This window comes from Eretmochelys imbricata, chromosome 13 (genome assembly GCF_965152235.1).
Source record: "Eretmochelys imbricata isolate rEreImb1 chromosome 13, rEreImb1.hap1, whole genome shotgun sequence".
NCBI classification, from domain to species: domain Eukaryota; kingdom Metazoa; phylum Chordata; order Testudines; family Cheloniidae; genus Eretmochelys; species Eretmochelys imbricata.
Genome location: NC_135584.1, coordinates 34,916,376 through 34,930,605, shown reverse-complemented (window position 1 = coordinate 34,930,605; position 14,230 = coordinate 34,916,376). Strand labels below are relative to the sequence as shown.

Sequence of the window (14,230 nt, the reverse complement as noted above, 5' to 3'; positions counted from 1 at the left end):
ATGACCGAAAGAAGGCACTGGTGTCACCCAACACGACAGCAGGTGACGCCACACCTCCAAACTGAGTTACCTAAGTGCTTTTCCTAAGCTACTCAAAGACAGACAGACAATTTCCCAGGTTCGCACCCCCACTGGAGTATCAATCCAAAATTATACCATCTTACACTGGATCGGGAGCTCTTTAAAATGTTTGCTTTCCCTTCAATGTGGGAAAGATATGCACACCTAGCTTGTGTTAACCAAGCTGCAATTTTTTCCCCCAGACACTTCACTTAAAGTCACACTAGTTTAGATAAAGCAAAAAACAAGTTTATTAACTGTAAAATTGAGATTTTAAGTGATTATAAGTGATAGCAAACAGATCAAAGCAGATTACCTAGTAAATAAACAAAACCGCAAACTAAGCCTAAAATACTAGATAGGATTTGAATCAATAATCTCTCACTCTGACTGATGATACAAGCAGGCTTGCAGATTTTCAAGGCACAAGCTGCACTTGCTTTGCAGCTTGGGCTCTCTACCCCCTATTCCAAGTCCTTTTCCTTAGGAGCTTCTCTCGGGTGTTGAGTTGTGGGGAAGAACAACGGATGATGTCACTCCCTGCCTTATATAGCTTTAGCATATGGAACCCTTTGTTCCAAAACCAGTTCCCAGCACAGTTTGTGGAAAAATACAGGTACTCAAAATGAAGTCCAGAGTCATGTGGTCTGGTCACCTGCCCTTGCAGAGTCATAGCAGCCATTATTTACAAGCCAGCCACAGGAAGGCTTAAGCTATTTCACAGCCCATTGTCTTTGTTGAGGAGTCATTAGCACTCTCTGGCCTCTTCACTGTTGTACCTGAAAGGCTGGCTGTGGGAGTTTTCCAGAGTAAGCCCATTTGAAATACACAGATCCATAGTCAATTTTCATAACTTCAGATACAAAAATGATACGTGCACACAAATAGGATAATCATCTTCAGCAAATCATAACTTTTCCAGTGACATGAAATGAATTGGAGCTGGGCGATGGAGTGTACAGGGATGGGGCAGCCCCCACTTATAGACCTCCAACACCCAAAAAGATTTAGGAACCTGTGTTCCAGGTTGGCTGTGTGACTCTGGCACCCGCAATGGCCTCAGGGTCAATGTCTCTTGGGTTAATAGGGAGTTGCTCTGAATCAAACAGTTAAGTCCCATCTCACTGCCCTGAGATGAGAAGAGCTGTGGGGAGAGAGTGGAGTGGCAGGGAGGGGTTTGGGCCCAGGAGGTTCCATGGAGGGGGCAGATCCCCACCCCACCCTGTCTCCATCCATCTCCCCCCTCTCCCCACTGCAGGTAGATCCAGTGACAGATATAGCCATGGCTTCGAGGGGACCCCACCCCGCGCTCCTGCTGCCCCTCATCCTCCTGGCCGCCAGCCTGGCCCAGCTTAGAGAAGGCACCAGCTACTCGCAGTTCTTGAACCAACACATTGAATTCCCCAAGAGCAGTGCCTCCAGTGACCAGATCTCCTGCGAACTCATGATGCAGCGCCAGGGCCTGACCCGCCCTTTCGGTATAACCGGCGACACCTTCATCCAAGCCCCCACCAACCAAGTCCAGGGTGTTTGCAGCAGTGGAGGGAAACGAGTCCGCGACAACGTCTACAACAGTATTGCATGCTTCCACATCACCACATGCCAGCTGACATCCATTTCCCCACTAGGGCACTGTATCTACAAGGCTAGAGTCTGGACCCTCAGGATCCATGTGACCTGTGCCCAGGGGCGGCCTGCGCACTTAGACAGAGTCCTGTAGAGCCCAGGCACTGGCCACAGGCGGAGCAGGGGGTCCCCTGCTCCTCCACTTTGACTCCTGGGCAGTCCTCTGTCACTCGGGGCTCTCCTGCCTCGTCCCTGCCCATCCTGGGCAATCCCTGCCATGAGTCTCCACAGGGACATTCAGTGTCTTCCCTTATCCTAAGCCAGGTGCCCAGTTCCCATCCACACGGTTGTGGGGCCTGCGGGGCGGATTTCCCAAGCCAGGTGCCCAGTTCCCATCCACACAAGTGAAAATCTGGACACCCAGCCCCCCACAGCTGGCACTGAGATCCTCAGCCTGAGCCCAGCGCCCGCCTCGCTGGGTGCCCACTATACAGTACGGCCACCCCCTCCCACCCGGCATGCATTAGGTATCGGGGGCAGGTTGTGGGGAGAAAATTGTCCCAGGCAGGGCCCTGAAAGCTCTCCCTGAGTTTTGTTTCCTTCCTGCTTCTTGCAATAAAACACTTTCCTGCCAATGCAGAACGAGTCGGTGTGTTTGGGGGGCTGGGAGCAGAGTCACTGTGCATCTGCGGATCTCAAACCCTCGGGCTATTTTGGGAATATGACTAAGCGTTTGGCTACACTTACATTTTATAGGGCTCTAACTTGCTGGCTCAGGGGTGTGAAAATTCACCCCCCTGCATGCAGCAAGTCAGAGCGCTTTAAAGCGCTAGTGAAAACAAGCTCTGAGAGCAGGGAGCAGGGCTCCCAGCTCTAGGAGCTGATCCCCCCATGGAGGTGGATCACCAGGAGCGCTGGGAGAACCCTCTCTCCCAACGCTCCTTCGTGACCACTCTCACACTTCCAAGCGCTGCCGGAGGAGCGTTCCCGCGACAGCGCTTTGAAGTTTCCAGCGAAGCCGTGCCCTAAGTTGTTCAAAGGGACCAGGGAAGGGATTTGGGGGCGTGCCCCTTTGCTAAGCAGTGACCATGATCAAAACCAGGTCAAGGGGCCCAGCTGGCTCCAGGGATTGCGGAATGCAGTCTGAGGCCTTGCCTTTTTATGGGCACCGGCTCCAATCCAGATGCAGGTTGAGGCAACTCACTTACTCAGTGGGGCAGGGAATGCAATACAGGGCCGTTACCCAGAAGGGGGCACCAGTCCTCACAGGTTGCGGGCCCCAGCATGGCCCCAGATGAGCTGGTCAGTGACTGCAGAGGAATGGGACACAGGAAATCTTTATTTCCGGAGTACCAGATACAGTGTGGGCCCAGCTCGGCAGGGTCTGCCTGGCTCCGGGTGAGTGTCAGGGAGGGGGATCCAGGAGCAAAGAGGACTCATCTGAAGTTTGCCAGTGAATGGCTCGTCTGCTTGCAGCCAAAGTCTCCATGGGGCTGGAAGGATCCCCAGGCCCCACGGCCACCTATGGTGCTCCATCCCAGAGGGGTTTGCCGTGGAGAGGCAGAGCTGGCCTCTCTTACCCCTTCCTGCTTGATGACTCTGTATACTGCTTAAGTGTAAATTCAGCAAAGCACATGTTCCTTTGTTCGAGACAGGCCTGTTTGCCGACCTCAGTTTGGAACATGTGGTAACAACACCATACAGTGGAATCTTATAACTTCACACACAAGTTGCCACACACATTTTATCCGGACAACAATGATCAGCAAATTATGAGTTTTTAAATGATCCCTCACCAGACATCCTGTGTACAAAGATTATTACAATAGTGTGTGGGGTATGGACATGGGGTATATTCTGTCATGTCCCCCAAAGGGGGAGGGGATGGCAAAAACTAGGGGGATCAAGGATGAATGATTAAGACCATCTGGGGTATGATCAGAGACATGGGTTGATCCCAAAATCTGTTTTAAAAGAATTGGTAGAATCAGTCAACCTTAAGAGAAGCTTTTTTCCCAGGGTTGTATCTCAGGAACCACAGCATCAAGTAACCCCAAATTTGGATTAATAATCCTACCCCACATCCCCAAGAGATGAAACACATTTCAAGTCCATCTAAATAATGGAGCACATTTTAGAAAAGTCACCGATGTAACAGAAAAGAGTTCTTAACAGCAGTTATAACAGAACTGGTGCTGCATTAAAATCCAGTTCATTTTTGGAGCTATCCTGTTTGCTTCATCAGGGTTTTACAGATGCTTAAAATCTGCCTCAAACTGGTCCAAACTTGCCACTTCAAATTTCTTTGCAAATGTAAGGGGACTGCTGGCCCTTTACTAAAACTCAGTGGGGGTGTTTTGGCTGGCTAGCTCCCAGTACCAAAAGGAAGGGGAAGGGTTAATGGGAAATCAAGTCCCTGAGACTGGCAATCCCCAGGAACAATGGGAGGAGTTCAATGCTCCAGGTCAGCGCGATTGACAGGGCAGGCCGGCTAATCATGGAGTCAGGAGGCCAGGGGCTGTCTGGCCTGCAAGTGAGCTGGAATCGCCTGGGTCAGACAGAGTGGGGCCGAGCTAAGGAGAGAGGCAGCCAGAGAGAACCAGAGAAGCAGCCTGGGGGAGCAGGTCCGTGCTGGGAGCAGAGTCACAGAAGCAGCCTAGGGGGAGCAGGTCCGTGCTGGGAGCAGAGTCACAGAAGCAGCCCAGGGGGAGCAGACCTGTTTTGGGAGCAGAGCTGCAGCAAGCAGAGCCAGGGGAGCCAGAGAAGCAGCCCAGGGAGCTGGAGGCAGAGCAGCAGCCATGCTGAGGCAGAGTGGAGCTGGAGCTCGATAGGGTGTCCGGTCTGGTTGGGGGTGCTGTGGGTCTAAGGCAGGCTAGTCCCTACGCGTCCTGGCACCATGCTGCACCCTGGAAGCGGCCAGCAGCAGGTCCTCGGGGAGGGGGCCACAGGGCTCCGTGCACCGCCCCCACCCTTTCCTGCATCCCAACCCGCTGCCCTAGCCCAGAGCCCCCTCCCACAACCTGAACCTCTTATTTCTGGCCCCAACCCGGAGCCTGCACCCCAAGTTAGAGCCCTCACCCCCCACACCCCAACCCCCTGCCCCAGCCCAGTGAAAGTGAGTGAGGGTGGGGCAGATCAAGCCACTGAGGGAGGGGCAATGTAGTGAGCGGGGGGCAGGGGCTCAGGGAAGGGGTGGAGAAGGGGGCAGGGCCTCAGGGAAGGCCTAGGTCTAGGGTGTTCGGTTTTGTGCGATTAGAAAGTTGGCAACCCTAGAGCTGGGGCTGGAGCAGTCTGGAGTGGGGTGCGGTGAGCAGCTGGGGAGAGCGAGGGGGACCCTGGGCAGCAGGCCTAGCGCAGGGAGACGCGCCCAGCCAAGAGAGGCCTTGTAGGCCAGACCTGGAGGGGGATCGTAACCCCAACGGGGGCGGGGGTGAAGGGGGCTGACGCTGGGAAGAAGGGTCCTGCCACCTAGACACTGAGGGCATGTGGCCACCGCCAGAGCAAGTGTCCGACCCGCAGCATCCCTGCAGCGCAGCCAGGGCCTGAGAAAAGGCCTGGGACTTGTGAGGAACAGACTGAACTCCCCTGACATCCCAGAAATGCTGGTTGTGACATCCCCATGCCACAGAGCAGGGTGATGGGTTTTCCTTTCACCTTTCCCATTTTTTCCTTATTTTTTTTAATTGGTTGCTGTTTAATAAATTGTATTTGCTTTGAACTGTATGTGATGGTCAGGGAAGCATCCAGTGCAGAGAGAGCACCCCGGAGTGTGGACACCCTAGACCCCGCCCTAAGTGACTATATCAAGGTTGGGGGTCGAGCCCCCCAGGACTCCTGGGCCCAGCCGTGTTGGGATTACGAGGACTCTGCCACACAGGAGAGTGGAAGGGGAGCCCTGGAGGTCAGGCCGGCCTCTGGCTAAAGGAAGTAGGAGCGAGGACTCAGATCCTTTCGCTAGTCCATTTCACTGGAGTAGTGTATAAGCCTGGAAAGTTCCCCACAATAGCGGGACCATTCCCCCGCTTACATAAACATTATTAATTCTTAAAAGACAACCACGAAATTTGAACAGCCATGACTGTCTCTTCTCCATCATGGTCTTTGGAGAGGCGGCTGTCGTCTTTCCCAGGGCTTGTCTGCACTGGAATCACTGAAGCTGCGCCAGTGCATTGTTTTAAGTGCAGATTCCCCAAGGATGATAAATAGCCCACACTCCAATGGCTTCTTGATTAGACCGCAGGCCAGTAAGGTCATTGGATTCCATGGCACGTAAAGCATCCCACCATTGCCGTAGCCGTGATATCAGAAGCTTTGCACTTAGGTAAAGTATTTGCGAACACGCATCTCCAAAGAAGCTAGAGCCGTCTTCAGGCATATAAGTAGCAACCAAAGCTTCCACCATTGGGAGGAAACGGGAGTTAGACGGAAATCACCCATACCCTCTGCAAAACATTTTCCAAGCATCAGTGTCTTTCTTCAGATTGCAGGGATACAGCCTTTGAGAGCGCTCACAGAAGGTTTTACTTTCAATCAGAAATAAGTAAGGGTCTAAAACAGGGTTGGGCAAACTGGCCAGTGAGCTCCTGCAGGGAGCAGGGTTTTGGGGCCTGCACCGCTCCAGCTGGGGCGCAGGGGCGGGGGCTGCACCACATGGCTCCCAAAAGCCGCGGCATGGCCCCACTCCAGCTCCTACGGGCTCCAATGGCCCCGCTCCAATGGCCCCCTCCGGCACTCCAATGGGAGCTGTGGGGGCAGCGCCTGCAGACGGGGAAGCGTGCAGAACCGCCTGGCTGCGCCTCCACGCAGGAGCCGGAAAAGGGACGTGCCACTGCTTCCAGGAGCCACTTGAGGTAAGCGCCGCTTGGAGCCTGCACCCCTGAGCCTCTCCCCACACCCCAACCCCCTGCCCCAGCCCTGATCCCCCTCCTGCCCTGCAAACCCCTCGATCCCAGCCCTGTGCACCCTCCTGCACCCCAAATCCCCACCCCAGAGCCCGCACCCCCAGCCAGAGCCTGCACCCCTTCCCGCACCCCAACCCCCTTCCCCAGCCCTGATCCCCATCCCACCCTCCAAACCCGCTCAGTCCCAGCCCAGAGCACCCTCCTACACCCCACACTCCTCAGCCTCAGCCCCACCCCAGAGCCCACATCCCCCAGCTGGAGCCCTCACCACCCCTCGCACACCCACCCCACCCCACTCCCCGAGCCCAGCCCAGAGCCCCCTCCTACACCCGGAACTCCTCATTTCTGGCCCCACCCCGGAGCCCGCACCCCCAACCAGAGTCCTCAGCCCCTCCCGCACCCCAACCCCAATTTTGTTAGCATTCGTGGCCCACCATACAGTTTCTGTTCCCAGCTGTTTGCCCACCCCTGGTCGAAAAGGAGGGTTATTGCTAGAAAGAGAGAAGGAAAAAAGTCCCACATTTACAGCTTCTTTTTATGGCTTCTGATAAGGATCCTTTCTGATGCTGAATAAAGAGACAGTCCTTTCAAGTCAGAACTCTCTTTAAATCACAAACATCCTCCTGGGTTTGTTCTCGAGATAATCTCCTCCCTCTACCAGACTGCTGTCCTGGTCTTTGACAAGGTCCAAGTGGTTTGTTTGCCTTTTGACCCAAGTGGCTTTAACATCTGCCATTCACAGTGTATTTACAACTTGCCACTAAAGACTTCAAGTAATTATTGCAGACAACAAACAATGCTTATCAACCTTTGCAAAACATAGCAGAAAAGAAGATAGTCTAAACCGCTACAAGAAGATACAAATTATGTCTTAGAGCCTGTGTAAACACACTTGAGTGTCATAAAGATGGTTTTATGACCAGAGACATGCTGTCTTCCTCACGCGTGGCTTATCCCTGGGTGACAGTGTGGTGTGGTAGAGAGCTGTCACTTCAAGTGCAAGGGGTTCCCTGATCCTGCTGACAGGCTAGGGGGCTCTGGAGGGGAGCATTTGATCTGGGTCTTCAGCACCATCAGCCTGCAGAGAGCCTGCCTGGAGTAAGGTGGGGTGAATTGTTCCTTGGGGAGCAGCCTGTTGTTTCTCTGTGTGTGTTTTTGGATTCTTGTGTGTTGCGGTTCTGGATTCTAAGAAATATAGTTGCTACCTTCCAGCAAGAGTATTGTATGATTTTATCTAATTTCTCTGTGTGTGTGTCCTGAATGTAACAGACAGAAAGAAAAATCCTCTATTGAATTTCTTTATTTACCCTGAGCAATTAAAATCTAGGCATGCCAGTTGTTACATTCTCCAAATATCCTGGATAAAAATAATTGTGAGTGTCTCTTTAGTTCAGTGAAGGCACAGGCAAGTTTGTACTGAGGTAACATTCTAAAAAAATAGATAACCCTTTTTATGTCAGTACTGAGGTTTACCCGCCTCCTTCTGCTGGATATTCCCGCCAGGATTTGGTTCAGACGGAAATCTGCTGCTCTGGCTGCAATAAAATGTTTTTACTGCAGATCAAAGGCAGATCCCAGATATCTGACAGCAAATAGGCAGATCCCAGATATCTGACAGCAAATATTTACCGAAAGTGGTGTCTACTTTTTATGGCCATTGATCAGGGAGGAAGGTGTAATTGTTGCAGAGCAAAGGGCCAGTGTACGTAAATGGCCGACACTCTGTCTCCTGGCAACTGATGGCCTGGGCCCTTCCCCCCTGCAAGGTGATAGCTAAAGGGTTGGAGAACAAAGGAATCAGGTGACCTCCTGGCCCGGGAAAGGGCACCCATAAGCAATTACTGGGAGATTAACAGGGTATCGCAGGTGGCTCCTTGTCCGAGGGGGGAGAGATTTCATTGCTGTGCTGTAGTCCCAGCATCGCCCGTCATGACTGGGTCCCATGTGCTCGGTGCTGGACAAACACAGCGCCAGGGACAATCCCGGCAGCAGAGACCCTAGAGTATAAAAGCCACCATTCAAGCAGGAGATTGCAATTTCAGAGTCAGCTGGTATTTACCTGGTTTCAAGTGGTGAGGTCGGGGCAGGAGGATTAGAAGCCAGGAGTCTGGAGTTCTAGCCTTCCTCTGGGGGGTCTAGTGGGCTAGAGCAGGGAGGGATGGGAGCCAGGATTTGTGGGTTCTAGCCCTATCCTGGGGTGGCTAGAAGGTCTGGTGGGTTGAACCAGGGAGCCAGGACTCCTGGGTAGAACAGGGCAAAATTTGTATGAATTTATTCACCCCAATTGTCAAGCATGGTGACGCTGAGTAGCCATTGTGCCTGGGACCGCCCTTGAGAATGACTCTGGTTAACGCCTGCACCTCAGATGTGGGTGACCCAGTTTCCAGGCCCTGCTCCAACAGCGATCCAGCCAAAGTGGAGCAGGGCAGCTCCAAGTGGAGCGAGTGAAGAGTCCCCAGCTGAGAGGGGGCAGATCTCTGGTCTAATCCCTTCCCCTTGGCAGGCAGAGGGGGGATTTGAACTGGGTTTTCCCACAGCCCTGGGTGACTGCTCTAACTGCTGGGCTGAAAGTTACAAGGGAACCCGTCCCCACCAGCCATTTTATGGCTTTAGGCCTCTGCTTTTGTCCGAATGCCCCAAACTGAAAAAAAAGAAAACATTTCCAGTCAGGTCAAACAGAAATGACTTCTGTCCAGGTGACGTGGAATTTTTTGACTTTTTATTTCGCCAAAAATTTGACATAATATGGGGTTTGGTTCAACCCAAGACAAAACCACAGTAGGGCCTCAGAGTTACAAACCCTTCGGGAATAGGGGTTGTTCATAATTCTGCAATGTTCGTAACTCTGAACAAAGTGGTTGGTGGTTCTTTCAAAAGTTTATAACTGAATATTGACATAATACAGCTTTGAAACTTTACTATGCAGAAGAAAAACGTTGCTTTTAACCCTCTTAATTTAAATGAAACAATTTAAAATTAACTTAATTGCTTTTAACCCTCTTAATTTAAAAGAAATAATTTCTTACCCTTGTCAAATACTAATTTTAAAGCTTTCCCTTTTTTTAAGTCATTTACATTTAGCACAGCACTGGATTTGTTTTTGTATTTTGTCTCTGAGGCTGGCTGATTGCATACTTTCTGTTCCAAACGAGGTGTGTGGTTGACCAGTCAGTTTGTAACTCTGGCATTCGTAACGCTGAGGTTCTACTATCGTTTTCAATTGCTCGGAACCAATAAAATCATTACTCACCCAGCTCTACTCCTGGATTCTGTTTCTGATTGTGGGAGATGGAGATGGAGTCAAGACTCCTGGGTTCTAGCCCAGCTCTGGGAAGAGAGTTGCGGGCTGGGAGTCAGGACTCCTGGGTTCTATCTCTGAGTTGAGGAACGGAATGGGCTGTAGTTGATTAAAAGAGGAAGAAAGGGCTGAAGGGCCCCGCAGAAGGATTGATGCTCACCACTCTGAGCATTAGAAACTTTTCCCTAATATCCAACCTACATCTCCCTGGCCACAGACTCAGGCCATTACTTCTTGTCCTGTCCTCAGTGGACACGGAGAATGATGGATCTCTGTCCCCTCCAGAACAGCCCTGCACAGATTTGAAAGTAGTTCTCAGCTCCCCCTCAGTCTTCTTTTCTCAGGACTATACCTGCCCAGTTTTTAACCTTTCCTCACAGGTCAGGTTTTCTAACCCTTTGATCATTTGTGTTGCTCTCCTCTGGACTCTCTCCAGTTTGTCCACATCTTTCCAAAAGTTTGGTGCCCAGAACTAGGCCCAGGACCCCAAGTGGGACCTCACCAATGCCGAGTAGAGCAGGACAATTCCTTCCCGTGTCTTGCCTATGACACTTCTGGTAATCCACCCCAGGAGGACACCAGCCTTTCCCGCCACTGCATCCCATTGTTAACCTGGCATCATTCCCTCCTCTGCCCCGCTCCCAACACCACAACGGCACTCCACATGGGAGCAGGGCTCTGCCGTTAACAGCGGGGAACGAGCAGCCGTTGGCACATCCCACCGGCCTATGGAGTCACCACCTGTTAGCCCGTTACCCCATCCCCGGTTTTGAAACTTCCTCTGTACATGCACGGTTTTGCCCCACTCCCCGCAGTCCCGGGGAGAGCAGCCTGCCCCAGACCACAGGGAGGGATCCATCAACGGCCAAACCACCAACCGACACCCAGCATGGCAGCGGGGCTGGGCAGTGCAGATTGGGAGGGGGCCGGTCCAGGCTGACAGGGTCGTGGGGAGCCCTGATGGGCCAGATCTGGGCTGGCCAGGGGACTGGGGGGTGTCAAAGCCCCGAGCCCATGAGCACCGTGAGACACTGCAGGGTGAATGGGACAGGATCTGGCACAGAGGGGCCTGGCAGGACCCCCATAGCTTGTGCCAGTGGAGACAGATCCCTCCTGGGCCCAGATCCCCCTGGGCCCAGCCAGCCCAGGCCAGCCCAGCCCAGCCTGCTCCTGGGCCCAGGCAGCGCATGGCAGGGCTGGCTAGCTCAGCCCTCTCTGCACTTGCCGTGTGATCCGTCTGGGGCGTGAGCATTAGGTGTGTTCATTGCCTGTCATGAGAGCCAAACTCTGTCTCGTACCATTCTCAGTTTTGTCCCCACAAAGGGCTAGTGCGCGGCCTGCTCTTTGGGGGGTGGGGGGCCCCAAGACCCTGGTGTGATGGTCATGGTCTGGGTTTGAGCCCCAGCTCTGCACCAAGTTGGGAAATCCAGGCACTTTCAGCCAGACTGTTTTGTTCAGGGATGGGGAACCCCTTCCTCAAATGACCCTAAGTTTGAGTCAGTCACCCCAGCTTCCCCTGCTCCCTAGGGGCCCACACCAAATTTCTTGGTAAACCTGTGTGGATTTTAGAGCACTTAGGAGAGCTGAGGTTTGAACGGGGAGCTGGTCTTAACCTTCGTTGTAGCAAGGCTGGCAGCCGCTGTGCCAGCACAGAGGGCGATGAGCAGGTGACCCAAAAGGGACATTGTCTCATAACCTCCCAAACACAGACAAGACCCCACTGCCCACCCAGAGCTGGGATAGACCCCAGGAGTCCTGGCTCCCAGCCCTCACCAGCAGTGGGCAGGCCCCAGACCCAGGAGAGATGACTCCAAGCCCCAAGGCCAGGCTGGTGCCGGCAGCCAGTCCCTGCCCCCTACATGTCCCATCCAGCCCTCACCCTTCCCCCAGGCCCTGGGGCTCAGGTGGCGCTGTGGGGGCCAGGCCCCGGCTCCCACTGGTTCTGCTGGGCACCGGCATTTCCAGTAGCCAGGCCTGTCCCTCCCCTGGCTGGGTCGCTGCCCCTTGCATGGTTCCAGGAAGCGGCTGCCAGGTCCCTGCAGCCCCTAGGTGCAGGGAGGCCCCACCCCAGATAGAGGGACTATCAGCCAGGTGATGGTGAATTGCAGGTGAGGTGGGGGTGGGGCAATGGCGAGTACATGAGTGCAACGGCACCCACTTATACACCTCCAGCATCCCAAAAAATTTGGGAACCCTTGTTCAATGTTGGCTGTGTGACTCTGGTGCCCCAGGGTCAATGTGTTAATAGGAGTTGCTCTGAATCAAGCAGTTAAGTCCCATCTCACTGCCCTGGGCTGAGAGGAGTTGTGGGGGAAGAGTGGGTTGGAGGGGAGGGGTTAGGGCCCAGGAGGTTCCATGGAGGAGGCAGATCCCCACCCCGTGCTGTCTCCATCCATCTCCCCCCTCACCCCACTGCAGGTCGATCCAGTGACAGACACGGCCATGGCTCCGCAGGGACCCTGCCCCTTGCTCTTCCTGATCCTCGTCCTGCTGGCCACCAGCCTGGCGCAGGAAAGGTGAAAGGTGAAAGGAAAGGTGCCAACAACGAGCAACCAGCAGTTCGTGAACCAGCACATTGACTTCCCCAGCTCCAGCGCCCCCAATGGCCAGGGCGACTGCAAGCGCCTGATGCAGCGCCGCGGCCTGACCTGCCCCACCTGCAAAGCCAGCAACATCTTCATCCATGCCCCCTTCAGTCAAGTCCAAAACATCTGCGGCTGCGGAGGGAAACACGTCTACGGAAACATCTATGTCAGTATCGCACACTTCGACATCACCGAGTGCCAGCTGACATCCTCATTCCAAGGGCGCTGTAGATACAGAACCACAGTCCTCAGAAGTGGGATCTGTGTGACCTGTCTCTAGTCACTGCCCTGAACTCCTGTAGAGCCCAGGCGCTGGCCACGGGCCTCCTGCTCCCCCTTTCACTCCAAGGCAGCCTTCTGTTGCTGGGGGCTCTCCTGCCCCATCCCTGCCCCTCCTGGGCAGCACCCGCCATGAGTCTCCACAGGGACGTTCAGCAGCTCCCCTTATCCCACAGGCTGGCAGCTTGGGGCCGGCAGGGGGACTTCCCACGCTCGGTACCCAGTTCCCATCCACACGAGTGAAAATCCAGGCACCCAGCCCCTGCAGCTGGCACTGAGATCCTCAGCCTCAGCCCAGCGCCCACCTCGCTGGGTCCCCATTATACAGTACAGCCACCCCCCTCCCATCCTACATCTATTAAGTATTGGGGGCAGGTTGTGGGGAGAAGATTGTCCCAGGCGGGGCTCTGGAAGCTGCCCCTGAGTTTTGTTTCCTTGCTGCTTCTTGCAATAAAAGGCTTTCCTGCCAATGCAGAACGAGTCGGTGTGTTTGGGGGGCTGGGGCAGAGTCACTGTGCATCTGGAGATCTCAAACCCTCGGGCTATTTTGGGAACATGGCTAAATTATTTAAAGGGATGAGTGAAGGAGCAGACATAGAATCATAGAATATCAGGGTTGGAAGGGACCTCAGGAGGTCATCTAGTCCAGCCCCCTGCTCAAAGCAGGACCAATCCCCAACTAAATCATCCCAGCCAGGGCTTTGTCAAGCCTTACCTTAAAAACTTCTAAGGAAGGAGATTCCACCACCTCCCTAGGAAATGCATTCCAGTGTTTCACCACCCTCCTTGTGAAAAAGTTTTTCCTAATATCCAACCTAAACCTCCCCCACTGCAACTTGAGACCATTACTCCTCGTTCTGTCATCTGCTACCACTGAGAACAATCTAGGGGAACCCCCTTTCCGGCAGTTGATAGCAGCTATCAAATCCCCCCTCATTCTTCTCTTCCGCAGACTAAACAATCCCAGTTCCCTCATCTCTAGTCATAAGTCATGTGTTCCAGTCCCCTAATAATTTTTGTTGCCCTCCGCTGGACGTTTTCCAGTTTTTCCACATCCTTCTTGTAATGTGGGGCCCAAAACTGGACACAGTACTCCAGATGAGGCCTCCCCAACGTTGAATAGAGGGGAATGATCACGTCCCTCGATCTGCTGGCAATGCCCCTACTTATATATCCCTGTCACGGAGTCCCCGGGCGATGCTCTGGAACTGCTCCCCATGAAGCCAGTCAGGACTCTGGGGAAGTCTCCTTTCTGTGAGCAGCCTGTCTGCAGGACACATAGCTCACACAGCTTCCACCTTCCTGGGTCTGACCTCGGAGCATTCAGCATCCTCTGCCCCTCCGTGCACTTCCCCCAGCGAGTCCGCCCAGGCAGGGTCTTGGGGAAGCCAGAGGGTCCTGCACCCCAACTCCGCAGTCAGACGTGACTCTCAGCCAGCCAGTAAAACAGAGGTTTATTAGATGACAGGAACATGGTCTAACACAGAGCTTGTAGGTGCAGAGAACAGGACCCCTCAGCTGGGTCCATTTTGGGGGGCAGT

The 14,230-nt window shown here is 53.7% G+C and overlaps 1 protein-coding gene and 1 pseudogene across 1 annotated transcript; both read left to right on the top strand.

The window, feature by feature from the left end:
• Positions 1 to 1,342: 1,342 nt before the first annotated feature.
• On the top strand, positions 1,343 to 1,780 carry LOC144273177 (ribonuclease pseudogene; annotated as a pseudogene).
• A 10,400-nt stretch (positions 1,781 to 12,180) lies between these two features.
• Positions 12,181 to 12,690, top strand: LOC144273176 (ribonuclease-like). Its single transcript, XM_077831715.1, has 2 exons — positions 12,181 to 12,341; positions 12,414 to 12,690. Exons 1-2 carry the CDS (start codon positions 12,181 to 12,183, stop codon positions 12,688 to 12,690), a joined length of 438 nt encoding a protein of 145 aa, XP_077687841.1.
• Positions 12,691 to 14,230: the final 1,540 nt, after the last annotated feature.

What these genes read in the sequence shown, in the direction of transcription:
- LOC144273176 (XM_077831715.1), top strand. Translation starts at nt 12,181, where the DNA reads ATGGAGGAGGCAGATCCCCACCCCGTGCTGTCTCCATCCATCTCCCCC. An exon ending in ACCAGCCTGGCGCAGGAAAG is followed by an intron (nt 12,342 to 12,413) that starts GTGAAAGGTGAA and finishes TGACTTCCCCAG; the next exon opens with CTCCAGCGCCCCCAATGGCC.